The 26,260-nt window shown below is 40.2% G+C and overlaps 2 protein-coding genes across 2 annotated transcripts; both read right to left on the reverse strand.

Moving 5' to 3' along the window:
- Nucleotides 1–9,766: 9,766 nt before the first annotated feature.
- Nucleotides 9,767–14,861, reverse strand: crebrf (creb3 regulatory factor). Its single transcript, XM_030793511.1, has 8 exons — nt 14,760–14,861; nt 14,336–14,461; nt 12,692–13,889; nt 12,056–12,250; nt 11,455–11,644; nt 11,233–11,306; nt 10,865–10,987; nt 9,767–10,133 (listed from the first exon to the last, which is right to left on the reverse strand). Exons 1-8 carry the CDS (start codon nt 14,766–14,768, stop codon nt 10,015–10,017), a joined length of 2,034 nt encoding a protein of 677 aa, XP_030649371.1. The 5' UTR covers nt 14,769–14,861; the 3' UTR covers nt 9,767–10,014.
- A 6,730-nt stretch (nt 14,862–21,591) lies between these two features.
- On the reverse strand, nt 21,592–25,784 carry LOC115829449 (V-type proton ATPase subunit e 1-like). Its single transcript, XM_030793561.1, has 3 exons — nt 25,630–25,784; nt 24,671–24,718; nt 21,592–22,980 (listed from the first exon to the last, which is right to left on the reverse strand). The coding sequence occupies exons 1-3, from the start codon at nt 25,731–25,733 to the stop codon at nt 22,887–22,889; spliced, it is 246 nt and encodes an 81-aa protein (XP_030649421.1). The 5' UTR covers nt 25,734–25,784; the 3' UTR covers nt 21,592–22,886.
- Nucleotides 25,785–26,260: the final 476 nt, after the last annotated feature.

Genomic DNA, 26,260 nt, shown 5'->3' on the forward strand with positions numbered 1-26,260 from the left:
TGCGAACCTCTAAGACATATCTCTAAAAATATAGGCTATGTGTACTGTCTGTCATAAACGACAGAAAATACATTTGAAATATGTTCAAGGCAGTTCTGGTGCTGCTTCATCATAACCATACCCCCCCAAAAAAAAAAAATTCTGAGGCTATCTGAGTAGATTTGTGAACTCAGTAATACAGAGCACAGTTTCGAAGTACACATTTTTAGAGTGTTTTACGACAGTTTGTCTGCAAGTATTCCTTGCAAGTTAGCACATCAAGGGGGGGAATCTTGGCCAAAATGTGCCGTGTCACGCCGACCTTGAAATGCTTTCTGAGGGAGCAGCACTGTAATCCTTTCCAGGGGAAAAAAACAAAAAACAAAAAAAAAAACGAGGAAATGAATGGAGGTGGGGGGGGGGGGGTGTCAAGAGAATGGGAGGAACACGGAAAGAGAGAAGAAAAATTCCAGAAGTACAGCCAACAGTTTCCCGTATTGTTTTGAAGCCTGTCTCAAAGTTTATATTTTTTTTTCCCCCTTACATGGTTCCTTCTTAATCATTCTGACATAAATATCCCATGCCAATGATTGTCTAGTATTTCTTATCTCTGTGTGACAGGCCTATGGACTTTGATAGTGGTGTGAGTAAATTTGCTATGGCCTGAGACTGCTGCTGTAAGAACTGTTTCAGAGACCAGACGAACAGCACGTGGATTTGATGAGAGAGATATGCCAAAAACAGGAAGGCTTGGAGTTTCTAATGTTTATTTTAAATATTAAAATCAATAACAGAATTAGACTATCATGGTTACAAGCAAAACTCTGTTACCAACTCCGGGCTGATACAAGTTTTGACAGAATAAAGGATAATAAAAAAAAAAAAAAAAAAAAAAAAAGGAAAACAGAGAGGCACAAGTGCACAAGCAGAGGCTTTTTCGTCGTTTATGAAAAATCGAAAACTGATTTCACCTTCTTTACAACTTTTACATCACCAAATTGCAAGCTGTTCTCCTATAAACCGTGCCTCCAAAAAAAAAAACAAACAAAAAAAAAAGAACAGAAAGAGGAAAAAAGGGAGAGATAAAGAGAGAGATAGAGAGAAAGAACGTCAAAGTATAAACCCAGCACAACATTTAAAACATAAATAGAACAGGCATATATGTGAACTACAAGTATAGACACTGCTAATAGGATCAAGTTACTGTTAGTTTCAGTAGGATACACTCTGCAGATTTTGCTTAAGAATATCACCAAGAGGTCTATGACAGAGCACTTAGCAATGAAATACAGCCTTCCTACCGTGACAAAAAAAGATCTTACACTTTGGGAGTACACGCACAGTACTAGCTACTTACAGATCTCATGCTAAATAACCTAGAATTACCATACAACATCAGAAGCGTTACGACAAGGTCATGAATTGTGTAGCTTTTCTCTCTTTTTTTTTGTCTTTTTTTTTTCAAATGGGTGAGAATTTTCTTTGATTGGTCTTGAATTGAATTGAATGTTGTATGGATTTTCAAAAAAAGAAAATGCTTTTCTTTGTGGTTCTTTGCTATTTTTTTTTTTTTCTTTTTGTTCCTCAAACCACAGCAAAATACCAAGGGCCAATTGGTCTCTCTCACTCCATGAAATTTGGGTTTCGTTTTGGAAGGATATGTAGATCATTGCAATGCGATGGGGTGTATATATATGTGGTGCTTGGAAGAGCACATGTCAGGGCTGCAGGGTTGAGAAGAGGGGGCAAAACTGTCAGTTAACATTGGTAGTTCTGTGAACCGGTACGGGTCCAGTGCAGGAGAAGGTAACCCAGCACTTTAGCGCAGGATTAGGAGCCATCTGGGTCTGATCAGTCCTGGTGACCCAACTACGTCTACACGTCTTTTTCAAAGTAAAAAAAAAAAAAAAAGAATAAAAAAAGAAAAGAGAGGGAAAAGGAAAAAAAAAGAGGAGGGGGGGGGAACTATCTCCGCTACATTTGAACACCCATTCCCTCTTGATCAATGGTTTAGTCCCAATTCCTACACGGTCGAGCGTTGCTGAGGTACACACCTTGGCACGGGGTAGGGTGGGGGGGTGGGGGCCGGGTGATGTCATAGTGGCTTCAAACGGGTGTCCCACGATAAACCACAGTCTGAGACAGTTCTCGAGAGGACAGGGAGAGTCCATGAGCCAGACAACAGATGATGTCTTGGCTTTCAAATCACTGAGGATGTTCAAGTACTTCTTTTGATTTTCAGCACCATGGGCAGAGAGACAAAACTCCTACCCAAAGTCCAAGTCTTTTTTGTGTGTGTGTGTGTGTGTGTGTTATGTTTTTTTTTTTTGTTTTTTCCTTTTTTTTTTCTTTTTAATTTTTTTTTTTTTTATCCAACCCACTGAAACAAGAGCTTTCTCTTTCAGGTGCCCCAGAGGTGACATCACCTATGAAAGCAGTCTCAGGCTTGGAGGAGCTGATGGTATCCAAATTAGGGTTCCCAAAGCAGAGGATCGTTTGCCAACTGGTCGATTTGCAGGAGGGAAGGGCAAAACGTGGCACCCTTCCATCTTCTACACTCCATGCATGGTTTCTGTCGTTGATAAAATCATGGTAGAACCATATGCACCCCTCTGTGTTGTTTGCATTTTCTTTTTGTTGTCTTTTTTTTTTTTTTCTTTTTCTTTTTTTGGAAAACCTTGTTTGCTTGTAGACGAACGACTACTGAAGGCCATCTCTGTTTAGTTTCTGAGTGAAAGACACTGCTCCAGGAATAGCGATAGCCAGCGATCTGAGAAACCGCCAAAGACCAGAGGAACCAAGAGGCACGGTTATCTTCAGTATCAACGAGGGGACAGAGCAGACCATTTCTCAAGGTTTGACAATTAGCACAACTGTTGGAGGGTTCTTACAGAAGCAGAACCTTCTGTGGACTATGAGTCTCCTGATTAGCAAAAAACATCTCTTACTGAGGAATCAGACGCGTATCGTTTAAAGTCCCCTTAGCAGGTAAGCTTGGGATGACAGAATCAGAGTGTACAGAATCAGAAGACACGCCCTGGCAAGAACAGAATGAGGATTAGATAAAAAGGCAATAATCTTTGACAAATGTGCAACAACGTATTAATTTGACCATAAATAGAAAAGAAAAACAAAATGAAATTTGAAATCAGATTTACAAACCATAGAAACAACACACTAAAAAGCGAGTCTTCATCTGATTGCAACACTCTTTGGATAGTCTCTCCAAAATTTACACTGGACATAATCTTTGAGGAAACGATAAGTTTAATTTCATATTGAACTGATATCTCGGAAGGAAGACGCCATTCATCTTTAAATGGAAACTTTAGGAGGCAAAGCAGCAAACGGGTTTCATCTGCAAGAGATTGACACCCAAAAGTTATGGGGAGGGGGTGAAAAAAAGGAAAAAAAAAACAAACAAACAAACAGAATTGTTATCAAATTCTTGGCATACTGGGCAGAAATTTTGTGTTCATTGAAAAAAAAAAAAAAGAAGAAAAAAAAGAATGAAATTACGTAACAACCTTGAAGAGTCGACGCATTAAGTTTGGATTCTCATCTGTTTGAATAAGGCACCTGATATAGCAGGCTTCATTTCAAAAAAAAAAAAAAAAAAAAGAAAAGAAAAGAAAAGAATATGGGACATTTTGGAAAAACCAAGTGCAATATATGGGTAATTTTCTTGGTCTCAATATTTGTTTTCATGAAAACACCCGGAGTGCTAGGAACAAAGTATATCTCACCAAAATATAAATCTATTCTTTTTTTCTTTTTTCATCGTGCTCGATATTTTTTCTTTTTTCTTTTTTTTTTTAAGTTAAATTAATTTCAATTTTCCTCCACACATATGGTCCTTAACTCAGACTTAACATGTTCATGGTCAGTAACTTGAACACATCAGCTGAGTTGGATTTGCATGCATGGTATATCATTCTCAATATATAGTCTCTGTAAGATGATAACTTCATCAAAACATTACATAAATACGGCATAGAACCTTGAAGTATGTGGACATTTCGCAAGCAGAGAAGGGGGGAAATCGTGACGATATGTAGGAATTACAGTCCATAATTCTCCTACAGTGCTATGAACCAGTGATTTGGAAGCAGGACAGTTGAAGGACAAGTGTATATACTGTGAGAAATCTACAAAGTTCAACAGTTACTAGAGGTCTGTACAAAAGGACATCTCCATAGTAAAACAAAATAAAAATAAAATAAAACTACAGCATTCAACAGGTAAAATACACTGGAAAGAGCATGTTTATTAAGCAACGATAAAACAAGCCACATTCCATGAAATGCTTTGTGAACATTTCTGAGACACCACATCTTGGACTTCGTCCTAGCTTCTGACCATCATCTATATCTTTTTTTGTCTTTGGTCATACCTGGTTTATGACCACTTTCAAAGAAAAAACACTTCACTTGGTCATTTAAGAGTGGACCACAGTTACACATCCATTATGCCTTTTTTTTTTCATTGTCATTTTTTGTACAAAATGAGCAAAAAGAAAAAGAAAAAAAAAGCGCCTTTTTTTTTTATTTAGAAAACTTAAAACTAAAGCAACATCTGTCTTACTCCAGTGAGTAAGACCTGCATAGTGCACCTTCAAGAGCAATGTTTTTCACACAAACATCACACATATCTACAACAAAACAGGCATGCTTAAATCAGAAAGGTAAAAAGAATACAAAGAAAAAGAAAAGGAAAGGAAATCGGGATAAAACACAACTTTTGTATCGCCTTGACTGCGTGCGGTAGCCGTTTTGGAAATTTTGGAATTAAAAATTCAAACTTTCAGTAACTCTTTTTTTTTTTTTTTAAACCCCATCAAGATTCAACTGCATTTGGTGAAGTCGTCGTTCACTATTTAAAAAAAAAAAGAAGAAGAAAAAAAAGTAGTAGCTAAACCCTTAAGAAGTGGGAGTATTTATCTACATAAACTGAATGTAACATAAGGAATGCTTCATATATACAAAGACTCATGATTGAGCAGCTCCAAACCACAACATTCATTGATTTTTTTTTTTTATCATTATAGTGCAGGTAACAGCATAAAGCAGAAATTCAATTTTGGATTAAAATAGCTAGCTTAATCTTTTCATGTATATATCCGTAAAGATGACTAAGTCATGGCTTGGCAGAATTATAACAGAGATTATTACAAGCAAATTTGAAAAAAAAAAAAAAAATTGCAGGGTGAACCAGAAAGCAAGGCCATTTCCCTTATGAAAAAAGTAGTATATCCGTTTCAATATTTGAATATGAAAAAAAAAATCTATAAAGAATATACTCTTAATACGTGAAGCATTCTATCAAAAGCATGTCAATTTGTATTTTTGTACAAGGACAAAGATTAAGACAAGATTTAATGATTGCACAAATTTGAGAGGACCAAAAGGTTTACCTAAAGCATGAACACTCAGATTTCAGTTTCATCATTTAATCTAATTTTAGATAAATTACCCTGATTTGCAGCAGATGCTCACTGTCCATCATCTTTTAATCAAAATAATAGTTTCATATTCTAACAATGTAGTTGCCTAAGCTCAGTTATATCCGTGTGTAATTTTTCACCGCAAAAATCAATAGTATAAAAAGAAAAACAATCAAACGAAACGGTTTTCAATTACAACAGACAGCTGTTTGAGTGCCACAGAGTCGCCTGCTTAAAAATGTGTAGTTAAAGAAACAGTGTCCAATATAGTAAAATTGAAACGAAAAGAAAAGAAAAGAAAAGAAAAGAAAAGAAAAGAAAAAAAAAACAGCCACGATACCACATTCGACGTAAGACTCAAAAGTCTTAACACCTGATCTCATCCAACAGGCTGCCGACAAAACGCACAGGTGACGCGCATGCGCTAAAAACAGTTTTACATCCCTGCACTTGCTGTCACTTGCCAGCACTGGTTTCCATGTCACGTCTAATCGTATGGAGCCTATTGTCAGACAAAAGTAGTAACTGTGGACAGCAGAATAAAGGCCAATAAACATGGCTTTCTCTAGCCAAAGCTCAGCTGTTTTCTGAGTATGGATGGGTGTTTGGAAAGGCAAAAAACGGATTCAGATTGATTCCCATGGCAAAAGTAGCTTTGCCTTACAGTACAGAGATATTTCTTTTTCTTCCGAGCCACTCAGGAAAAGACAAAGGTTTCTCGAATACCTCAGTTTTCCCCCATTAAGTACAAGTACAAATTACTCTTTTCTATACAAAAAAAAAAAAAAAGACAATAATATTCCTCTCTGACAACGCTCAGAGAAAGTGTGTCTACACTGTACATCGTCCTGAAGAGAAAAAAAAAAAGGAGAATTTTTTTGTTTTGTTTTGTTTTTTTTTTCCATAGGAAACGTCTACTGAAGGCAAATGAAGTTATGACGCTAAGAGTCATTGGAAACATTGGGGCCTTGTGATTTAAAGTCTTTTCTCCAACTCAAGACCTCTACGTCACACTATCCTGGTCATATTATTAAGGTCAAGTAACTTACTGCAGCATTCCAACCAGGCTGGTTTAGCAGCAAATGGAAGGGAGAGAAAAAAAAAAAAAAACACTTCTCTTTTTTTCCTTTTATAGACAAAGTGCTTTCTTTTCTTACATGTCAAATAGAGCTTACTATTTCATATAAATACAAACACACACACACACACATATATATATATATATGTATATGTATGTATGTATGTATGTAAAATGTTGAATATATATGTTTTATGGACATCCTATATACATATATACTCAACACTGAGAAGGTAAATCGTAAATTGCATTTCATTTCTATGTACAACCACAAAAGTGAAATAACAGTGAGGGAGTAAAGGAAATGGAGGGTGTACAGAGAGTCATGATTCTGCTACTAAAACAAGTCAAAGGAAAAAAAAAAAAAAATTCATGGTTTACAAAACACGTACGTTTAAATATCATTCTGGTATTTCTTAGAGAAAACAAAAAATTCTCCCTTTTAATATTTAATCAAAAAATAGCTTTGAAATATCTATAGGGGTTCATTGTCCACAAGCTTTAAAGAGACGAAGTGTGTCCAAAGAACAGCAGTAGCTTTTTTCTTTCTTTCTTTCTTTCTTTCTGACAAAACACAGAAGTTACAGCAGCAATGTGTCATGGTCAAACTACAGCTATCCCTCGCGAATAGGTTTCCTGTTTTGAGTGTGAGTACAGTTATGGGTATAGACTGGGCAGATTGGGATTTTGTTGTTGTTGTTGTTGTCGTTTTTTTAAATGTCATTTTTGTCCGAGACATTTCAGAAAGACTGAGACGCTTCTGTAGAAGGCAGCTTCACTTTTAAAGTCGTTTGGTGAGGGAGTGCCAAAACGTTCCCATCTAGCATTAGCATGAAATATATATATATATATAGATATATAGAATTTGTTTTCAAATAACTCTATTATAAGTAATTGCTTAACAACAACAGAAAAGATAAAGGCAGTCAGTACAAAAATATATAACATATTGTCTCTTGCTTTTCCTAGTATTTTCTGAATATTAAGCTACACAATAGAAATGTATCATGCTTACTAATATGTCAATTCAAAGGTGGCATTTTAGTAATAGATATTTAGGGGTGTGTGTGTGTGCATGTATATGTGTGTGTTTGTATGAATTCATGTATATACATACTATAAACAAAAAAAGAAAGTATAGAGTATGTATGTTCATATGCGTGTTGTACTGTACAACTCTAAACTATATAAAACCTTTCGATTATGTCATAATGTGAAAATTAAAACAAACAAAAAAAAAGCATATTTAATATCTACCTCTTTTCGGCTGACATCGAGACAACAAAAAGTAAATGGGGGCTGGGGGGGCGGGGGGGCAGAGGGGGGGTGGTTGCATGAATCAACTCAGCACAAACGTTTCCATAGCAACACGACTGCTTGAGAATGAATCTGACGGTAAAAAGAGAGTTTCTACAAGGATGCGAATGAATGCTTCTTTCTGTAGATAATTGGACCCAAGCGAATTTCACAGTTCGTCGAGAAAAAAAAAAAAATCCCTGACCCCATCACTTTTCCTACATTCAACACGGTATCAGTTAAGCTGTGCAAAACCCTTACTTTAACTGGCTAGTCGCCGTTTTCGTTGCATGTGTCTTTGGTACAAAAAAAACAATCAAAATATAGTGTGCAAATTTTTTTTTGTTGTTTGTTTGTTTGCTTGTTTTTTTTCCATATATGAACATATGAACAGTTTTCTTAAAACAACAAACACAACCCACATAAACTACCCCATCCCACACCTACTTAAGCAGGTACCGCGAAACCAAAGGTGTGTTTTTTATCGGTTTTCTTTTTTTCTCTTTTTTTGTTTTTGTTTTTTTTTTTTGTTTTTTTTGTTTTTTGTTTTTTTGTCAGAACCATCTTATGATACAACGCACAGACTCTGTGGCATATATTATGATTTTATATAATTTATAAGTTCCTATGTACATTCAGAGTATCCTTAGAGAGCTGGACTACATTGCAAACACACAAACATGACCTCATCAGCACACACCCTGCTGCTCTCTCTCGTATCTGTGTAAAAATGGTCCTTTAACCTCTGGGGGCTTTTGTTTTCTTCTCACTGAAAGGCACAATCAATCTGGCTTTCATTAAATATAAATATGAACATACCAAGTCCCCAAAACACCCCGACACCCCCCTCCCCCTCCTCCTCCTCCCCGTTTCAGTTATATGTTCCACCAAAGACGAAAAGAAAGAAAAGAAAGAAAAAAAAGAGAAAGAAAAAGGGGTTGCTTTCACAAGAGGCCACTTTGACCAAAAGTATCAAGCGTCAAGCTTATGTGAAATGGTTTCTCATGGTATCATCCAGTTTTTCAGTTAGTCACGTTTCTGCCAACCTGATGGAGCACCTATTCATTTATTACACACCTGCTCAGGTCAATTGGAAAATGAAAAACGAGAAAAAACAAAAGAAAAAAAAAAAAGACTCAATCGTACTACACGACAAAGGGAAAAAAAACCTACAGAAAAGCCAAATTTCTTCAAAAACGTCAGTTTTTGCATCCTTGGACTATATATATATATATAATATTTTTTTTCCCCTGGTTACCAATACCATTTATCTTCTCCTATGATACAAACACATTATTTCAAGTGCTTTTGCTCTTTGTGTTGCCCCTGGTATATTTGCTTTTTTTTTTTTTTTTAAACTCACGCCAATTCCATAACATTTGGATGGAAAACGTTGAGCATACAGGATCAGCTAAGAACGAGTGCCCGAGCAGGCCACTCAAGATGGTTATTTTTCTGACAACTTCACATGAATGGTTGGAAAATGACAGGACTAAGAAGCTAGCTGGAGTGAAACCAGATACGCCAACTTCCACGAGGAAAACGACAACTGCCCGTGATGAATCCAACGTCACTTTGCCCTTTTCCGTTCGACATCCTTTAACACGCAAAAGGTACGTATCGCTTTTCTGGAACTAGTCAAGGGCCACTGGTTTTGCTGGACGCAAGAGGAAATGGCTACAGCAAAAAAACAAACAAAAAAAAAACGTACGCTCTTTGTTTTCTTTTTTTGTCGTTTTTTTTTTTTTTTTCTCCTCTCTACAGAACGAAACATTCCAGGAGGTATCTCTTGTGTATTGGCTTTTTCGATTCGCGATCTGGCGAATCTGTGGAGGAAGTTCTGTGCCAGCCTCATGCACGCACGATAAAAATAAAAAAAATAAGAAAAAAACTTTAAAAAAAAAAAAAACAAAAAAAAAACAAAAAAACTTGCCAGAACACATAGGGGGGGTCTCAATACAAGACTCACTTCCAATAAGGTTTACATTGGGTGAAGATATACATATGCTGGAGCGGATGGGCTTGCCCCGTATGCATGTATATTCACTTAAAGGTGAAGATGAGTTTCCAGGTGAGAACACATGAGCATGCAGGAGGTGGGCTTATACAGTGTGGGACGAGAATAACATTTGGATGGCTTGGAGTGTGTGCTTCCAGGTTGTTGTTGTTGTTGTTTTTTTTGTTTTGTTTTTTTGCCTTCGGCAGGCAAAGTCTTCCTCTACACTTTCGACGTGGGGACGCGAAGTCCCACCAGACCTCCTGTGGGGTCCCCTTTGCTGGTGTTCTCCAGGATCTGGTTCACAAAGTCTGACGTTTGTCCAGCCACGGGTGACTTCACTGCAAGGGGATCAAAACGAAACGAGTTGTCTGAGTCCTCTTTGTTCTTTCAAGCTTATCCATTACCACTGATTCATCGCTGGAGTTTAGAATTAACTGTTGCTCTCTCTAGTATAACTCAGTAAATTACCAAGGACTTCACTTTACAGATATGAAACTGTTTACCAAGAAAACTACAACTAACATCCATTACTGCAGGAGTTTGCTTAATGAATTCACATTTGAAAGGTGAGCGCTCACGACCTGGTTTTGTTTCGCACAAGCTGTCGTTACAACAGGGTTCCTAGGTTCAAAACCAACAGCCTTTCTAAGTACAAATCATAAACTGCTGGGTCATGTAGACAGCCTGTAAATTGTAAATTATGTAACAAACTGAATAACTAATTATTATCTGTCATGGTGTTGCTTTTCATTCAGCTGAAGGGCAGACTTTCACACACACACACACACACACACACACACACACACACACACACACACACACAGTATTTCATTAACGTAAATGGAGTTTTATGGGTAGGCATGACAGTTACATTTGAGTTAAGAGTTGTGTCCGTGTGTGCTGAACGTAGCAGATGTCTTCCTCTTTCGGTCGATCAAACCTAGGTCACAACCTTCGATGTAGCTAATGCAACACCCCACTGACATAGCCTCATGCTTTGAACGCCCCACGCGAATAATAACATGCATTCGTAAAAAACGAACAAACAAACGAATAAAGAAATATTTACCAAGGGTTTCCTCTATGAGCCTGTTGAGTTTGTCAGCCATGCTCGTTCCTTTGTCATCGGAGACGTCCTGCACTCTGTTCATTATGTCTTCCTTGATTGCATTGATCACAAACAGCAGACGATCTGCAGGTGGAAGGGAGAAAAAAAAAAAAAAAAAAAAACCCCAAAAAAACCCCACAAGATTACGCAAGATTATTTTGCCTGGATCGTAAAATGAATTCTATTTGTCAGAGACTGTTACTCCAAAAATGACCGAAACAATTAGCTCAGTGTTTAGAGCCAAATCATACTGCATCGCCGAACACGAAAAAAAAACGATAAGGAATTGGGTGTTTGTGGTTTCGTGTCCAAATGAAAAACAAATGTACCATATTCTGTGCCAAGACCCCAAAGCTTGACCTTGTTGGCCTCGTACTGGGCCTTCTTCTTCAGCCTGCACGCCCTGGAGAGAAAAACAGAAACTGTGAGAACGCAAAAGCCTGTCCAAAAAAAAAACAACAACAAAAAAAAATGTCTTCGCTAAAGTCTTCGACCCCAGTTCTCTACCGATTAAAGAGTACGCGGTGACGGAACTCTGCGGACAGTCTCACCTGGACGCCAGTTTGTTTTTCTCTTTGCGGGAGCGAGGGCGAGCGGTCAGCGGAAGCTCGCTGACGGGCGTCAGGTCGCTGATCACCTTGTTGAGCTTGCGTAGCTCGTTCCCGATCTGCAGAAGCTTTCGGGGATTGGGCGTCAGGTCTTCGACGTCTGTCCTTCGCGACTTTTTCAAGGTGTATTTTCCTGCGTCCATAAAAAAAAAAAAAGAAAAAAAAAAAAAAAAGACACGGGTCAACCCTAAGATCAACGGCGATACCACGTCTCCAAGTTCTATCAGCCACCGAATTACAACACTGTGTTTGACGTTTTAATCTGAAAATCCAGTACAACACCTTGTTTATGGTAGCACTACAAACCAACATTCAGCACAGATACAGCTGCAGGACACTGACCGGGAGGCTAATGGGAGTTGTGTAAGCATTGCCCACTGTGAATTACAGGGCACTGATCTAGGGTTAGCATGAAGGCAATAACAGTTTACGTATTTATGTTTGTGTGTGTGTGTGTGTGTGTGTGTGTCACTGTGAGCACTGATCCAGGATCAGTGTGAAACTAAGAACGGCCTGCAAGTGCTGCTTGTCCACTGTGTCTCACCGTGATGCAAGCCGTTCTTCTGGTACATGTTGCTGGGCAGAGTGTCTCTGTCCCATTCGGAGGGCTTCAGCATTCGCTCTTGCTTGGAGGGCGTCAGCTGTTCGCTGTACTCCCAGAAGTATCGGCGCTTGCCCCTCTTTCGTGAAATCCCGGCCGTCAGTCCCTTCACGTTCTCTGTCATGTCATTCTCGCAACCTGTGCGGGGAACGAGGAGAAAAAGGAACGAAAAAAAGAGAAGACAGAGTGATGAATCAATAAAAGACAGGTACCAGGAGGAGAAGCAAGAGGCATACACAGTAGATCACAAAGATCAATCCTTGGTAGACACATACGCATAAATGTCAAGGATACCAGGTTGTCTCAATAAAGCGCTTGGAAACCCAGACATCCAACAGTACAAACACGCCTTGACTCCGGGCACACCTACTCACCGACACATGAACGTCACTGAGCCACCAGGTGGAGAGAGAAAACCGCAGGACACATGAACCAAAGAACTACAGACAGCAAGTAACCACACACGTTCTATCCGGATAACCTTCCGAACAAGTGGGTTTTCAACACGGGAAACAAGTTTTGCTTTTCAAACACGCGCGAAGTTCGTGTTAAATCTGAGTGTTAACGCTGTCTGCTCACCTGGTTCAGAGAACGCGTCGCTGATGTCGTCGTCCTTATCCCCCTCGTAGTCCTCGTCCTCTTCCTCCTCCTCTTCTTCGTTCTCCGAGAGCTCGTGCTCACTGCCGAACCCTTCGTCGTGGTCTTCGTCGTCGATGTCCACTCCCTCCACCTCTTCCTCTTCCTCCTCTGCCTCCTCCTCTTCCTCGTCTTCGTCCTCGTCTTCCGCTTCGTCCATGTCGGCCAAGGTTTTGCCCGCAAGCCTGGCCCGGGTCAGGAACAGCGAATAGTTGTGCTCTTCCTCTTTCTTCTTCTCTGCGGCCGCCACCTCGGCCCCGAGGGCGCCCTTTGAGAGCGAAGTTTCACTGGAGAAGTGAAGTATATGAGGCACTGCTCTGGACGTACCCACTTCTGGGCTAGGGCCGACGGGGACCTCGTGTCTTGGAGGATCCACTCTTTTATCATTGGCTAAGGGACTGACGGAGGCCGCCGCGGTGCCAGAAGCAACCACCGAGGCGTCACCGATGGACGAAACTGCTGAGTCATGGCCCTCACTCAGCGGAGAACTGGCACTGGGCTGTTGGGCAGTGCTCTCCATCACGGGCCTGTGCGACGCACTGATACGAACTTTGGCCTTGCGGACATAATCCATGTTATCAAGGTTTTGGGAAGTGGTTTTGCCAAATACATGCGACTGAGCCTTGGACATAGTCTCAGTGCTGGAGGCAACAGGCCAAGTGGCCTTCTGAGTACCCTCTGCAAAGTCCGGCAGGGGGTTCTGGCTGGACGAAGCGCAAGCGGCTGACGAGGTCGTGGACCGACCGGTCTTCTTGCTCATTGAAGAAGGCATGGGAACGGGCTGCTTCTGACTCAGCAGCAGGTCGGGGTGGTACAGTGTGTCGCAGACGGGCTGCGAGTCCTCACTGTTGAGCTGAGCCAGCGTAGGAGTGCGGCCTATGACCTCCTCGTCCTGGTACGGGCTGGAGAAGTCATCCAGGCCCAGGAAGTCCACCTCCTTGGTTCCCCAGATGTCGCAGCTGGTGAGCCGCGTGTACTTGGTTAAATCCTCCCAGTACGAGTCCCACTGCTCAAAATTGGAACTGTAGGTCAGGTCGTTGTCCAACAGCTCCGGAAGATTATCCATCCCCTCAAGCTCCTTGCCGTCTCCCGACATGAACACGTCTCCTCTGGGACTCTGGTGGCAAGTCATGTCCCTGTCCTGGAGGAACAGAAAATGAATTTAGCACCAGAATGCCGAAGAACAATCGGATTTGGGCTCTGGTTGGTTGGTCAGTTTTCAGTTTAACTTCATCACTGTGCTACCAGGAAGTTTGAGGCATGGCAACAGTTAAAAGGTTGAGTCTAAACTAAAGAAATATATCTATGTGAGAGAGAAAACCATCACAACACTGTTGTGGAGCAAATCTTTTTTTTAAGGGAGGTCACGACTTCTGTTACAATACATTTCTAAAATATCGGTACAAAAATAAGATCAAGTTTTTCCATGTTTCAGGAACACAGGCAACGAAAGTTTGTAAGAAATACCGACAGATCCCTTAGGGGGTTAAAGTCGAGTCCGCGTGATGCTGTCTCAGATGATACCATTGACAAGACAGTTTGCGGTCAGAAAGAACCTAAGGACACCAGACGGCGGAGATCACCTACCAATTCATACATGAAGTCGGGGTCAGAGTTGTTGGCCAACAGGTCGGTGCTGGTCAGAGCCTGGTCAGCAAAAGTGTAGTTCTGAAAGGCATCCCCAGAGGGAGGATCCATCCCACTGATGCTGGGCTGAACAGAATGAATTGAGAGGGTTTTTTTTTTTAATCATTATCATTCATGCAACATATATAGGCTAACAACTAACATTAACTCATATAACATCCGTTTAAATCCTCTTTATCTCTGGATGATAACGGTGGACTGAAGTGTAGGCATATCTGATAAGCAGGGGGTATGTGGATATTTAGGGAATATGATTGGCTTTTAATGCAGTGGTCAATAAACAACTGGGAGAGCTACGTCAAATTTGGGGCATTTTGGGCCATATTTTGTCTCCATTTCAGGGGACGTTTTTTCTCCCGCCTACCTGAGGCATCGCCGAGCACAGATCTCGCTTCCTTAACGGAAACTTTTTTCTTTTCGTTTTGGCCTCCTCTCACGTTCAGGTCGTCTTTAACTTTTTTGGGGGGGGGGGGGGGGGGGGTCAGTCTCCAAGAAGAAAATAATATTGTGTGATGTGAAAGAAGTCCTCTTATCAGGACGCCCTAGCAGCTCATCAAAGCTTAGATTTGTCGTTCCTCTCTGCTGACTGTTTTCTGAAATCAAGAAGTGAGACAAGAGAAGATTAACAATAGCGAATCAGAAGTGACTTACAAAACACACATACACACACACACGATAACACAATTTGTGCAAATGTCTGAGTGCAACAAACGTGTCTCAACAAAGTACAACAAGCCAGCACAGTGAGTCAGCGAACACTTCAGTAAACAAAATGTCACATACAAACTGCTATTCAGCTCAGAAAGCTCGCACTGCAGCTAAAGGGCCTGTCAAGAACGGCTGTTTGCTGAAATTAGAACATTCTCTCTCGACACAAACCGAGAGCCATCCCTTTTCGGAACGCAGGAACATCAACGCTGCAAAAACACTGGGCAAGAAAAAAAAACAAAAAAAAAACAGGAGCTTTCTCCCTTTTTTGGCAATGCATGCGGTCTAGATGTGGTCAAAAAAACAAAGCCAAAAAAAAAAAAGAAAAAAAAAAGACCCACAAAGGTTATGGACACTGTCAATGTGAGAACTTTGAAAATCCGCGAGGAGGGAGACACTTTCCGACAGAGCGGACACTGCTGCTGTTTTTAAAATGCCTTCAGCACCTTTCTCTCCCCTCCTTCGTGGAGTTACTGGCAGAGGGGACCCAAAAATCGCTGAACGGCCTTTGCATAACAAATCAGCAGAAATATGCTGGGGAGAAGCCGATGGCCGGCCGAAGCGAGCCAGCTGCCGCACAGAGCAGAAACAATCCAGTTCCACTTGTGGTAAATGACATCACTTCCTCCTTGCGCCGCCAACAGACTAAAACAAGAGGCTTAACACCACTCCTCGGCTCATGCAAGCAGCAGGGTTTGCATACAGACCACATAGAGGTGAAAAAACACACACACACACACACAAACAACACTTACATTTTGTACACAACACCTCTGCTGCTGACACACTAACAGTTTAAACATGCTAGGGGGGTCATTTGCATATAAACCTATCCATAGCACCACAGCTGCATAACTTTTACGGTAACCAGGCTATTGCTTTTCTTTCTCTTCCTTGTCTCGGATGCGCAAACATTTCTTTGGGTTTTTTTTTTTTTTCTTCTTCTTCTTCCTTTTTGGCTTTCACTTGCGACTTATGGTGCTTACAGATGCCACTGAAGCAGTGGGGAAATGTGATGAGTACGGTCATGCCAAAGAAAGTCCACCTGTTGTGAGAGTTCAAACTGGACTTGAACTTAAAGCAACGCTGAGGAAAAGCCTTAGACAGCCAACAGAGTTCACCAAAACACACTGCCATGGAACTAGCCACAGAAACGGGATTCTCTTAAGACAACATTACTAACATAATAGTCTAACACAAGTCTAACACAATATCTATGAAATACACATGAAACGTCATGACCCTGGTAACTAACTTAACACATCTTTCCCCAATTTCTTGTTCACGCGTTTCTAAAAATGTCCAATTATTTTTTTTAAAACTGGATACCTCTGTGTTCTGTGATTGGATGGTCAGGTTTTTCTGGTTAGGTCATCACTCAGTCAACAAGAGATTCTTTTGCCAGACAAGCAGCTTGAGGCTGGCTCTCCAACCCAAGACCGTGACACTAAGTTCCTTAGCCTTGACGTGATTTGAATATTTAAAAACAAAACGAGTTTCAGCCTTGATGTAACCACAATGTAACATCCTGGGTACAAAAGCAATGTACTACGTGACCATCGCGGTGGTCCAGGAAAGTCTTAACACAAATACTGGTGCCCTGTCATAAACTGCGGCCCTCACAAACTGGGAGTCATCTTACTAGGGACTGGATGTAATCTGAAACCAGCATTGGAAATTATGTTGTAAAGGAAACAAAGGTTTAAAAAACAAAAACAAACAATAATGCCAAAGTACGCTCACATGCACGCTTTTTTCATGAGTAGAAGTTACAAAACAGAAGGTCTGAAAGTTAGGAGGCTTGGAGTTGAGCCTCTTGAGCATGCTGAGTTGATTAATGGTTGAGTTTTAGCAAACAGCACTTAGCATCAGTGTCACTTTTAAGGTCAACGCTAATCAATCAATTTGCCGAGGAAACAAGTGAGGCCACCCCCCCCATCCATTCCTGTAATGTTACCTCATAAAAAAGGTCTTAGCTAAAGAACTAAAACAAAATTCGTCTGTTTTTAATTACGCCTTGATACAAAAAGCCGCTCTGTTTCATAAATTGATGTTGTTAGTGACTGTGCTAACGCTGGAAAAATAAAACCTTGCGAAGAAATGCATAGGCCTACACCGTGATCATCCTGTCTGCCAATCATTACGTAATCACACACCACGCTTTTTCTACTAAAAAAAAATAAAGTCCAAAAATGCATACTGCGTTAAGAGCGCCTCAGATCACTGACACAAGGTAAAACCTGGTTATGGCAGTCATGTCTTCAGGTCTAGGCACTCAATACGCTAGCATACTAACCGACGACAGTGCTAAGGTAGCAACACTGCTGCAGGAGTACTAATCAAGCATCACCAAGCACTTTATTTGCAGTCCAAGTCCAGACACAACTGATTATATGATGTTCTCCATACACGCTCATTTACACAAGTATTCCTGATATTACAAAAGAACCAAAATAAAGGTTGGTTCTCAAATCTATGACTGTCTGCAATAGCGAGCCATCTGAACATACATATTAAAAGAAATACTGGTAATTGTGCGCATTCATGAGCCAAACTCTAGGCCTCAGCTATGCTTTGCAGTTTTTCTGCAGAAAAGAGCGCTAAGCTTGCAGGACGCCACTTGGCTGTGCACGTAGTGAGGAGTCTGAGACGTGGGCGTATTGTGATCAGGTGACCTCAGCGCGCTAGTGCGACAGTGGTACCGAGACTTAGCCCGAGATACAGCACAGGAAATATCCAGCACCACTCCGAACGCCAAGGAAGCACAGCATTTCGATTAAAAGATTAAAGGGTAGAATGTACAAGCTCCCAAACCGATCACTGATCAGTGAACGGAATACCCCTGGTGCTAAACCTTGATTCTAGGTCATAACATGATCTATATGGAGACAGTTTTTCTTTTACAAAGGCTATCAAGCATACAGTGACAGTTTTAGTCTCCCACATTCAGCTTATGTCGTTTTCATACATATATTAGAACCACAGGCTTCAACGTCGTTAAAATTAGAATACAGGAGCACTTTCTGTTGTCCCTCAAAGCTTCCAGCGTGATTAGTCACAGCAAACTGAGGCTAGCCTCCGGAAATTAAGGTTTAGGCCTATAATAGCTGTCTTATCCAGGGCAGTATTTCAACACCTCCAAGCCAAGCATTCCCTCACAATACACCGTCACCATAGCCTTGTGCTCCAAACTGCGGCTCTGCCAAAAGATAACTCTTGTAATGTAAGGTCCATGCTTCAAACACACACACACACACACACACAGCAAACAGCAAACAGCAAACACCCTGCTCTTCGATAACTTCCTGCTGACACCGATACTGATCTGTCCTTTGCGCTTCTTCACATTTGCCTCAAAAACAGAAAAGCTGAAAGTTTTTAAAGAAAAAAACAAACAAACAAACAAACAAACAAAAAACCAACCGCACCCAGTAAGGTGAAAACATTTCACTTTGTTCATTTTTGTCTAGATTATGAACTCTGAAAGACTTCACCTAAGCTTTAGTCCTGCACATGTTTGTGCACTGTGCTTGAAACAGCAGCTCCCAGAGCCTGTCTGGTTCAAACAGATGAACTCTTGGTGCTCAGCTCTCGATGATGAGTTTACCCTTTGGACGACTTCAAATTTCATTACCATAATGAATGGGTGGGTCAAAAAAAATGTAGCTCGGAGCTACTTTCATTTAATAGAACATAAGGTTAGTGAACGACATGACAGAAAAACATGTATTTTCCATGAATGGATATGGTAAATGTTTAACATGTTTATGTTTACATCACAGTCAACTCTGATACACAATATACAAACTCTATGGTCATTATACAATGCGACTGTTCTGACAAAGATTCTGAATTGCATCGGCGTATCCAAAAGCTACCACTAAAGCAGGGGAGATCTTTCATCATCTCGTAGACCCGTGGTTTCTCACCTGTGGTCGTTAGTAACTAGGGTGTAACAGTATGAAGTTCTGTTCATAACCTGCAGCTGAGGGCTACTACCTTTCTAATGTGTCTTATGACACGCGGAACTGGGTAATAATTCAACCCATTGTGTACAGAGGTGTGTGGGCAGGCCAACAATGGAGTCATTTTTACCTCTTCACCTTCCTCTTTTTCCTTCCAAAGATCTGCACAGAAATCAATACGTGGCCTCACGGAAAATATGTTGTACACGTGTAGGAATCAGTACTCTTAATATCCCTAAGGGAAAACGTGTCATCATTTTATTAGGGGGAAGTTGCGGTCAAATATCTCAACTTGACTCGTTAGTTGTTGTTGTTTTTTTGTTTTTTTTAGCTCAAAAAGGATAAGCTATGTCATATATGCCACCTAACGTAGTTTCTGTATTCATTATTCGCTGACTGACATGCAGGGTTTACATGACGATAGTGTGACCAGTAAAACCGTACCGTCACTGTAAATGTTACAATCACCTCTATAATCCAGAGGCCGTCCGTCAAATAAATATCAGTTGTTAGGTTGCAATAACTGGATGGTACTGAGAGTGTTTAAACACGCTTATGGCCCGGGTTTAGAACACTTTTGAGTCTGACCCACTAACACTCCATAACACCATGAACTCAACATGGCCCCTTTTGAAAACAAATGGCGTCAACTAAACGCACTAATGTGCAGTGCCAACGCCCACGCTTTTACGGCTATCCATTGGTTGAACGCACTATCCGAGCCCGCCTTCGGAAACGTGTGATTGGATCATCTTAATGCCCGTCAACAGAGATTTTACTTAAACGTCCCTCCCGCTACAAGCTTGGTTGAGGCAACACCCAACAAACAACATTAAATGGCCTATTCACGTTACGTAAAAGAGCTGACACGCATGCATTAGCGATCTCTTAAACTTAAGCAAATGATTTATTCCTGCCTTCAGCCGTATTAATTGTAGCACAACGAATATGCTCGGCCCGCATTACGTTAGTGGAATGAAAATACAAAGCACAAATCCCCTCTGTAACTTACTCAGTTCGCTCCAAACATCCAGTAATTCTCGTTATCAGTAGATTGTGTCACCACACAATGTATCGTGATAAAAATAGCCGAAAATGATCCTTTTGATTCCATGTACCGTACGAATGGTAAACAAAACAACCCCATCTATCGTGTCTCCCGTTCTTGTGATGAAGGGGGCGTGTACCCTAACAGGGCTTTTAACTAGAACGGTTTTAACTGACCTTAAACCATCCGTTAACCTGATAAATTGATACCAATGACACCCATGCAGGCTGTACAATACGCGCAGGATAACAGATAATTTCCTCTAATGTTACTTAAATGAAATAAAATTAAATCATAAATATGGTCCTTTACCGTCAAACTAAAAACGACACCTCAAACCTAAACAACTACACAACCTTGTAAATAATTCTCTTGCACCATATAATACTTCACAACAACTGATCGAACACTACTAAATCTTCAACAAGATAATATGAGCCTGCTGAGGTTAAACATGAATCGATTCTTTACTAACCCAACACAGTGTGATTGATTTAACATACTTGACTACTGACTATCCCGCTGTCATCATCTGTAACGAACTCAGTCAAATGTCGTTAGGTAGTCCTGGTTGCGGTTGTCATATCACTCCTCTTCTAACAGGTGGTAAATACAGGCGATGGCATAAGGAAATTGCTAGCTAGCGATAAATATGCCGTCTGCAGTATAGCTGCGTTAGCTAGTGCAACTCCAAGTCATAGCTACGCTACCTAAGTTATGTATCTATCTAAAGTGAAAAAAGTTCCTTTGTGACAAGCTAAACTGCTACCGAATTAATTAGTTTTGGAAATATCCATGGTGATCGCAGGCCCTGTCACTGTTAAAACAGATCAGTGTTTTCATGAGGAACTGATTCTTGTTTCTTGATAACTATGGCCTCCGTCCCTCCCCTCTCTAAACAGCTGCTAGCTACAATTTAGCTTGCAAGCTAAGTAGAGATGGCAATGTTTTTATTTGACAAGAACAAGTATTTCGATAGAGTTTGTTGCAAAGTAGTATAACATCGGATGACTCACCTTTAAATATCCTATTTAGTTGCAAAAATAAAGAATTACATCCGTTTTATCCGCACTGATTGTAACTTTATATCGTATTCCTTTACTCCACGCTGTCTTCCTCCCTGGTTTGTTTTGTTTATCTTCTTCCTGACGGGTTCCTGGAAAGCGCGTGACTCCCTTTTCACGTGCTTTTCGAGCGACCAATCAGAGTGCGTTAACGAGACTGACCCAAAACAAGACATCTCTATTCAACCTGCAGTATACCCCATCACCGTTGTCTATTATCAAAGTGAAACAGGAGTTTGGGTGAAGAGATAAGCATTTGACGACTTAAATATTTACGCAGCGTCATGAAAAGCTAATCTTGTTTTTTTGAGATGTTGGTCAGCCACGATGTGCGAAGGTATTTTATTAAATGATGAATTAAAATGTATGATATCACCAGTTTAAGTACACATTTTAAAACAGACTGTTTCGTTATGTTTAGTAACTGTAATACACCCCTCTACATTCTAAACAGATTTCAAGATGAGACCAAAATTAGTTCTTCACATCTTAACATAATGCTTAAAGTAAATTACAAAAGTCTGAACTTCACGGGAAACGGGATCTTGCCAACAAAATTATGAACTAGCTCAACAACCATCTAAAGCAGTTCTTCTTCATTGACTGCCCTGAGTTGAGAATGTGTCAGATATTACACGAACATGTGACAAGTTACATATAATTTCCTTTCATATCATTTAGTGTATTTACAGAACAAAGTCGGCACACCTCTGAAAAAGTGAGAAATTTTGTCATGTATGTTCAATGCAATCATAACAACATCTCACAATCAAAAAGACTAAAATCCACCCTGCTTTAAATGGCCAAACATTAATTTAAAGATTAGTAGACAGTAGACCTTAAGATGTACTGTAAAGGCAGTTAAAAGCATCAACATCAATGTACAATTTCTTTTTCTTTTTTTTTCTGATGAAGTAACACTTCATTGCATTTGCGTAAGATGCATTCAGCCTCTTTAAGAAAAACCCGGGATGTTTCAAAATACCCTGAAAAATACCCTAAAAAGCCGAGATGTACTAAAAATAGCTCAGAAAAGTCATAACATGTTCACAGTACTCAAGAAAACACCAGAGGTCTTCTAATGTTCTAGAAAATTCCGCAAATGCAGTCTAAGTGTCCCAGATAATGAAGAAAATTCTAGCATATTGAAATTAAAAAAAAGAAAAAAAGAAAGAAAAAAAAGACAGACCAAAAGTAGAAGACAAGCTCAGGATTACCCTGGTGGGAAGGTTCTGGAAAAGGAATCAGGGCCGTGTGCAAGGCCTTGGGCAGTCTACAGTAGCCCACTCTGCATTGCACTGACTGTTCGGACCAGTTTGTGGCACTGGGCTCCGTGCCAACCCCCCTTCTAAATAATAGCATCTATTACTCAGCAGAAAAAAAAATGAAACATGGCTGAATGAGGCTTTGTCCTCCTTGTTATGAACAAACATCTCTGCTTGAGAGACAGATATATTAACTATGGTTAAGACACATAAATTAAAACTATACAATGGCATCTTTAGATTTCCTGAATTCAAACTTTCAAGCATAGCCACCCACAGTACAAAGTACATAGAGGCACTGAACCCCATGAAAAGAAAGGAAAAACAGAAATGCTTTAACGTTCCCGTTGGTAATCACGGCTGATTAAAAACACTGTTCGCCTCTCCACGCTTGTGTAGTTCTCGGTGAGTTGGTTCTTGTTTCCTGTGATGTATCGTAGGCTATGACCCATGCTGGAGGAGATACCAAATGGTATCGTTGCTTAGCGCCGGTCCAAACAGAGGATTCAGCTGGGAAAGGATGGCTATCAACCAACTGTCAGGGAAGAACAACAACAAAGAAAAAACCCAATAAATGTCAAAAGGACAACATGTGCACAAAAAGGTCACATTATCCACTTTCTGTTTTGGTTATAAACTTTCTACATGCGCTATGATGGAAGTGCTGACGTATTCAGCATTTCTCTTTGGCTCAACACAAATGTTGGTGATGGGTGGGTGCAGAGACTGAAAGATGGGGGGGGGGGGGGGGGGGGGGTAGGAAACAGGGCAAAGAGTGACATGGGAGGCAACTGTTAGAGACTTTCAGATTGTACAGTCAGGAGCATTATATGGTTACTGGCCAAAACTTCAGAGAGGCTATTCCACCACAGACTAATATTGTTCCTATTTATAATGCATGAAGACCTGATTAATTAGCAGTCTGATCTGTACAGTTTTGGAAAATAGATCATTCATCACTTCAATCAGTCCTTTCGTTGGCTGAGGAAGTATTGCATGCATGCAGTTGTTTGCAGCTGGTCCTGTTCACACGCAGTGACTTTCCAGCCAAAAGACATACACCCGCAAAGGGGAAAAAAAAAAAGATCTTAATATCTTCAAGTGTGTTGCTATGTAAACACAGTCTGCAAACAATCTGGGGTGAGAGGCAACGGTGTTTGCTTCTGGAGTTTTTTGGATCCGATATCTTTGGACCGGGATGTAATCTGGTCACTGCATCCGCCCCAGTTTGGAGGGAAATTACGAACGCGCTGATAACAGATCAGACGTACAAACCGGCAGCTTTTTTTAACCAAAATGAAACAAGGACGTGACGGAACAGAATCACGTTGCACAAAACGCCACGCTGCAAAACAGAAGAGAGTAGTAGCAGGTCCTGGTAGCAAATCTTAGGACAGAACAGTCATAAAGAGTAGCAACATAAAAAGTACCTGAAGTAGATAAAAAAAAAAAAAGCATCACCGGCTACAACATAATGGCTAAAAGAGGAGAACCATCAATTACGTGTAAAGGAGTAGATGAAAACATCTCCACAGAGCCTGAATAGGCACTTCTCCTTCTTCTTTTATTTATTTATTTTTTGAGGGCAGGAGAGGCACATCTGAAAGGCACTATGACTCAGGGGCTAAGGTCTCAGGCTTGATCCTCTTGTGAATCACGCTGTTTTTCTCACAAAACTGCCGCACAAAAAGCTCTTTATGTTTCTTTGCAGTCTTGGCAGAGGACAGAGCAATGAGGGAGAATAAACCCCCCCCCTACATCTGCATATAATCCTTCTCCCCTCCCTCCCAGTGCATCCAAGACATACTGCAGAGGACGGTTTGTCTGGTTTTCAAACACTGTTATCAGTAGGGATTTAAAATAAAAGTTTGCCTTATTTCATCTCTCAATATATAGTCAATATGGGAAAACGAGACAACACAATGAAACTATATACTCATTCATATTCTAATATGTACTGCACATAATGATGCATAATGATATAGGGATGTTGTCATAACAAAACATAAGATGGAACAATGTAAACATTAAAACCAAAGAGTGGAACAGCACTATAGAAAATGAAGTCCACCCTTTCCTCTTGGACTTATCTTGCCATAACCTGTCTCAAATTAATAATTGCACAAAATAGACTGAGAGCACATAAAATGCATTTCTGAAGTTTACAAATAGTACTGAGTATTATTGTAATTGTTATTATTATTATTATTATTGATCATACTTACAACAAGTAGCAGCAAACAGCGGTTAACACCAACATGGTTACTATGACTCTGTGGGGATACACATAATGCATGTTAAGTGGATCACTATTAGACTTATTTTACACGCATTTTTGGCAACATCATAACAGACGTTCATTATTTATGTGTCATAGTATTTGTGAGTCAGAGTGCTTGCTATTAAAGCTTCATTGCGAGAGACGTCTCTAAAGACAAAAATATTTACCACAGTAAATAGTCATGAAATAAGGAAAAAAGAGAGAAAAAGTGATTGGATTCAGTTCAGAGTACAGATTAAATCAGAGGGGAAAAGTAAGTAATGCGCTGAAATTCTAAACGGTCAACTACTCAGTCTCTGGTGTGCAGCTGAAGTGATATATATATATATATATGGTTTTTATCAGAAGTGTTTCTCACTACGTGTTTTAACTTCAGATGATGCTACCAAGAATACTGGCAATGTGTAAAATACTTGGAGTAGGTTAATATTTTTTCTTAGAGATACAAGTTGTTTTTCCAGCATAAACCATCCGACAATTTCTATATCAAGACTATGCGTTATGAGTGATTTGTTGGTGACAAATACCACTGAGCTATTAGTGTTAGTTTCAGATCTCTAAACCTAGACTTCCAATCATTTTAGGAAAGGCAACAAAGTGACTTCATAACTGATTTCATACAGTTATTTGTCAGAGATAGTCTGTTTCTTAACAGACACGCAGAGATTTTCAAGACTATCGTTTGTTTTAGACTTCTATAACGTCTTCGAGTGCTACTACGTAGTTTAGCACCTACGGACACTTAACACTATATTTAAAACAGTCTGAAAAGTTCTTACTGACGTGTTAAGTTGTCTTTGACTTATTCTTAATATTCTTATTTCGACACGTTGTTATTAACGTGTTAAATTTTTCATTTTTATCTTGTGTCATACTGGTTTAAATCAGGAAAACGCTACCCACCCTCTGTTCGGTCCTTTGCGAACGAACCACGGCACAACTCCTCCAATAAACCCCCAAAACAGGGTCATTACTGTCATTGGGATGGCAAAACTATGTTCTGCCATTACTAATTTGTACAGGCTATATTTTTAAGTGTAAAAAAGTTACTTTCAAGAAGTTGAGAAAATCTTTCGAAACACCCAGGTGACGTACCAGGAAGCGGAATCACGTGGTGCACACCAGGCGAGCTAAGTGACGCAATATTGTTGAGTCTAGGGGGGAAAAAAAGAATTCCTGAATGGGGTATTTACAGAGACGACGGAGACTTTCACGTCAGTCAAAACACACAACAGTGCAGGAGTATTATTGCATGGGAAATATAACCCATCCAGTTCAGTGGCTATATTAAAGTAGGCTTTTGCATTATTAAGGTTAAGATTCGGGTGTATTTGCACTACAAGTTGTTTTTTAAGGTTTACACCAAATATTCTGTATGGATATTCTCCTTCTCCGAAGAGTTAAACATGAATGAAAACGAAAGGAAAACTGGCCATAGCCAGTTAATGCTGATCTTAAGAAAATGTTTGCATATTCAAATATAAATTACTATAAATTACCGCTAAATCGACGAACTCTGACATATTTAACTTAA

This window comes from Chanos chanos, chromosome 16 (assembly GCF_902362185.1).
Source record: "Chanos chanos chromosome 16, fChaCha1.1, whole genome shotgun sequence".
Classification (NCBI taxonomy): domain Eukaryota; kingdom Metazoa; phylum Chordata; class Actinopteri; order Gonorynchiformes; family Chanidae; genus Chanos; species Chanos chanos.

Coding starts and splice junctions, on each gene's coding strand:
- crebrf (XM_030793511.1), bottom strand. Junction 11,645..12,055: donor GAAGAACGGCTTGCATCACG/GTGAGACACAGT, acceptor TTATGGACGCAG/GAAAATACACCTTGAAAAAG. Junction 10,988..11,232: donor GGGTCTTGGCACAGAATATG/GTACATTTGTTT, acceptor TTCCACCTGCAG/ATCGTCTGCTGTTTGTGATC.
- LOC115829449 (XM_030793561.1), bottom strand. CDS start 25,733: ATGGCAGAACATAGTTTTGCCATCCCAATGACAGTAATGACCCTGTTT. Junction 24,719..25,629: donor CGCAAAGGACCGAACAGAGG/GTGGGTAGCGTT, acceptor GTATCCCCACAG/AGTCATAGTAACCATGTTGG. Junction 22,981..24,670: donor GCTGTTTGCTGCTACTTGTT/GTAAGTATGATC, acceptor CTTCCCTGACAG/TTGGTTGATAGCCATCCTTT.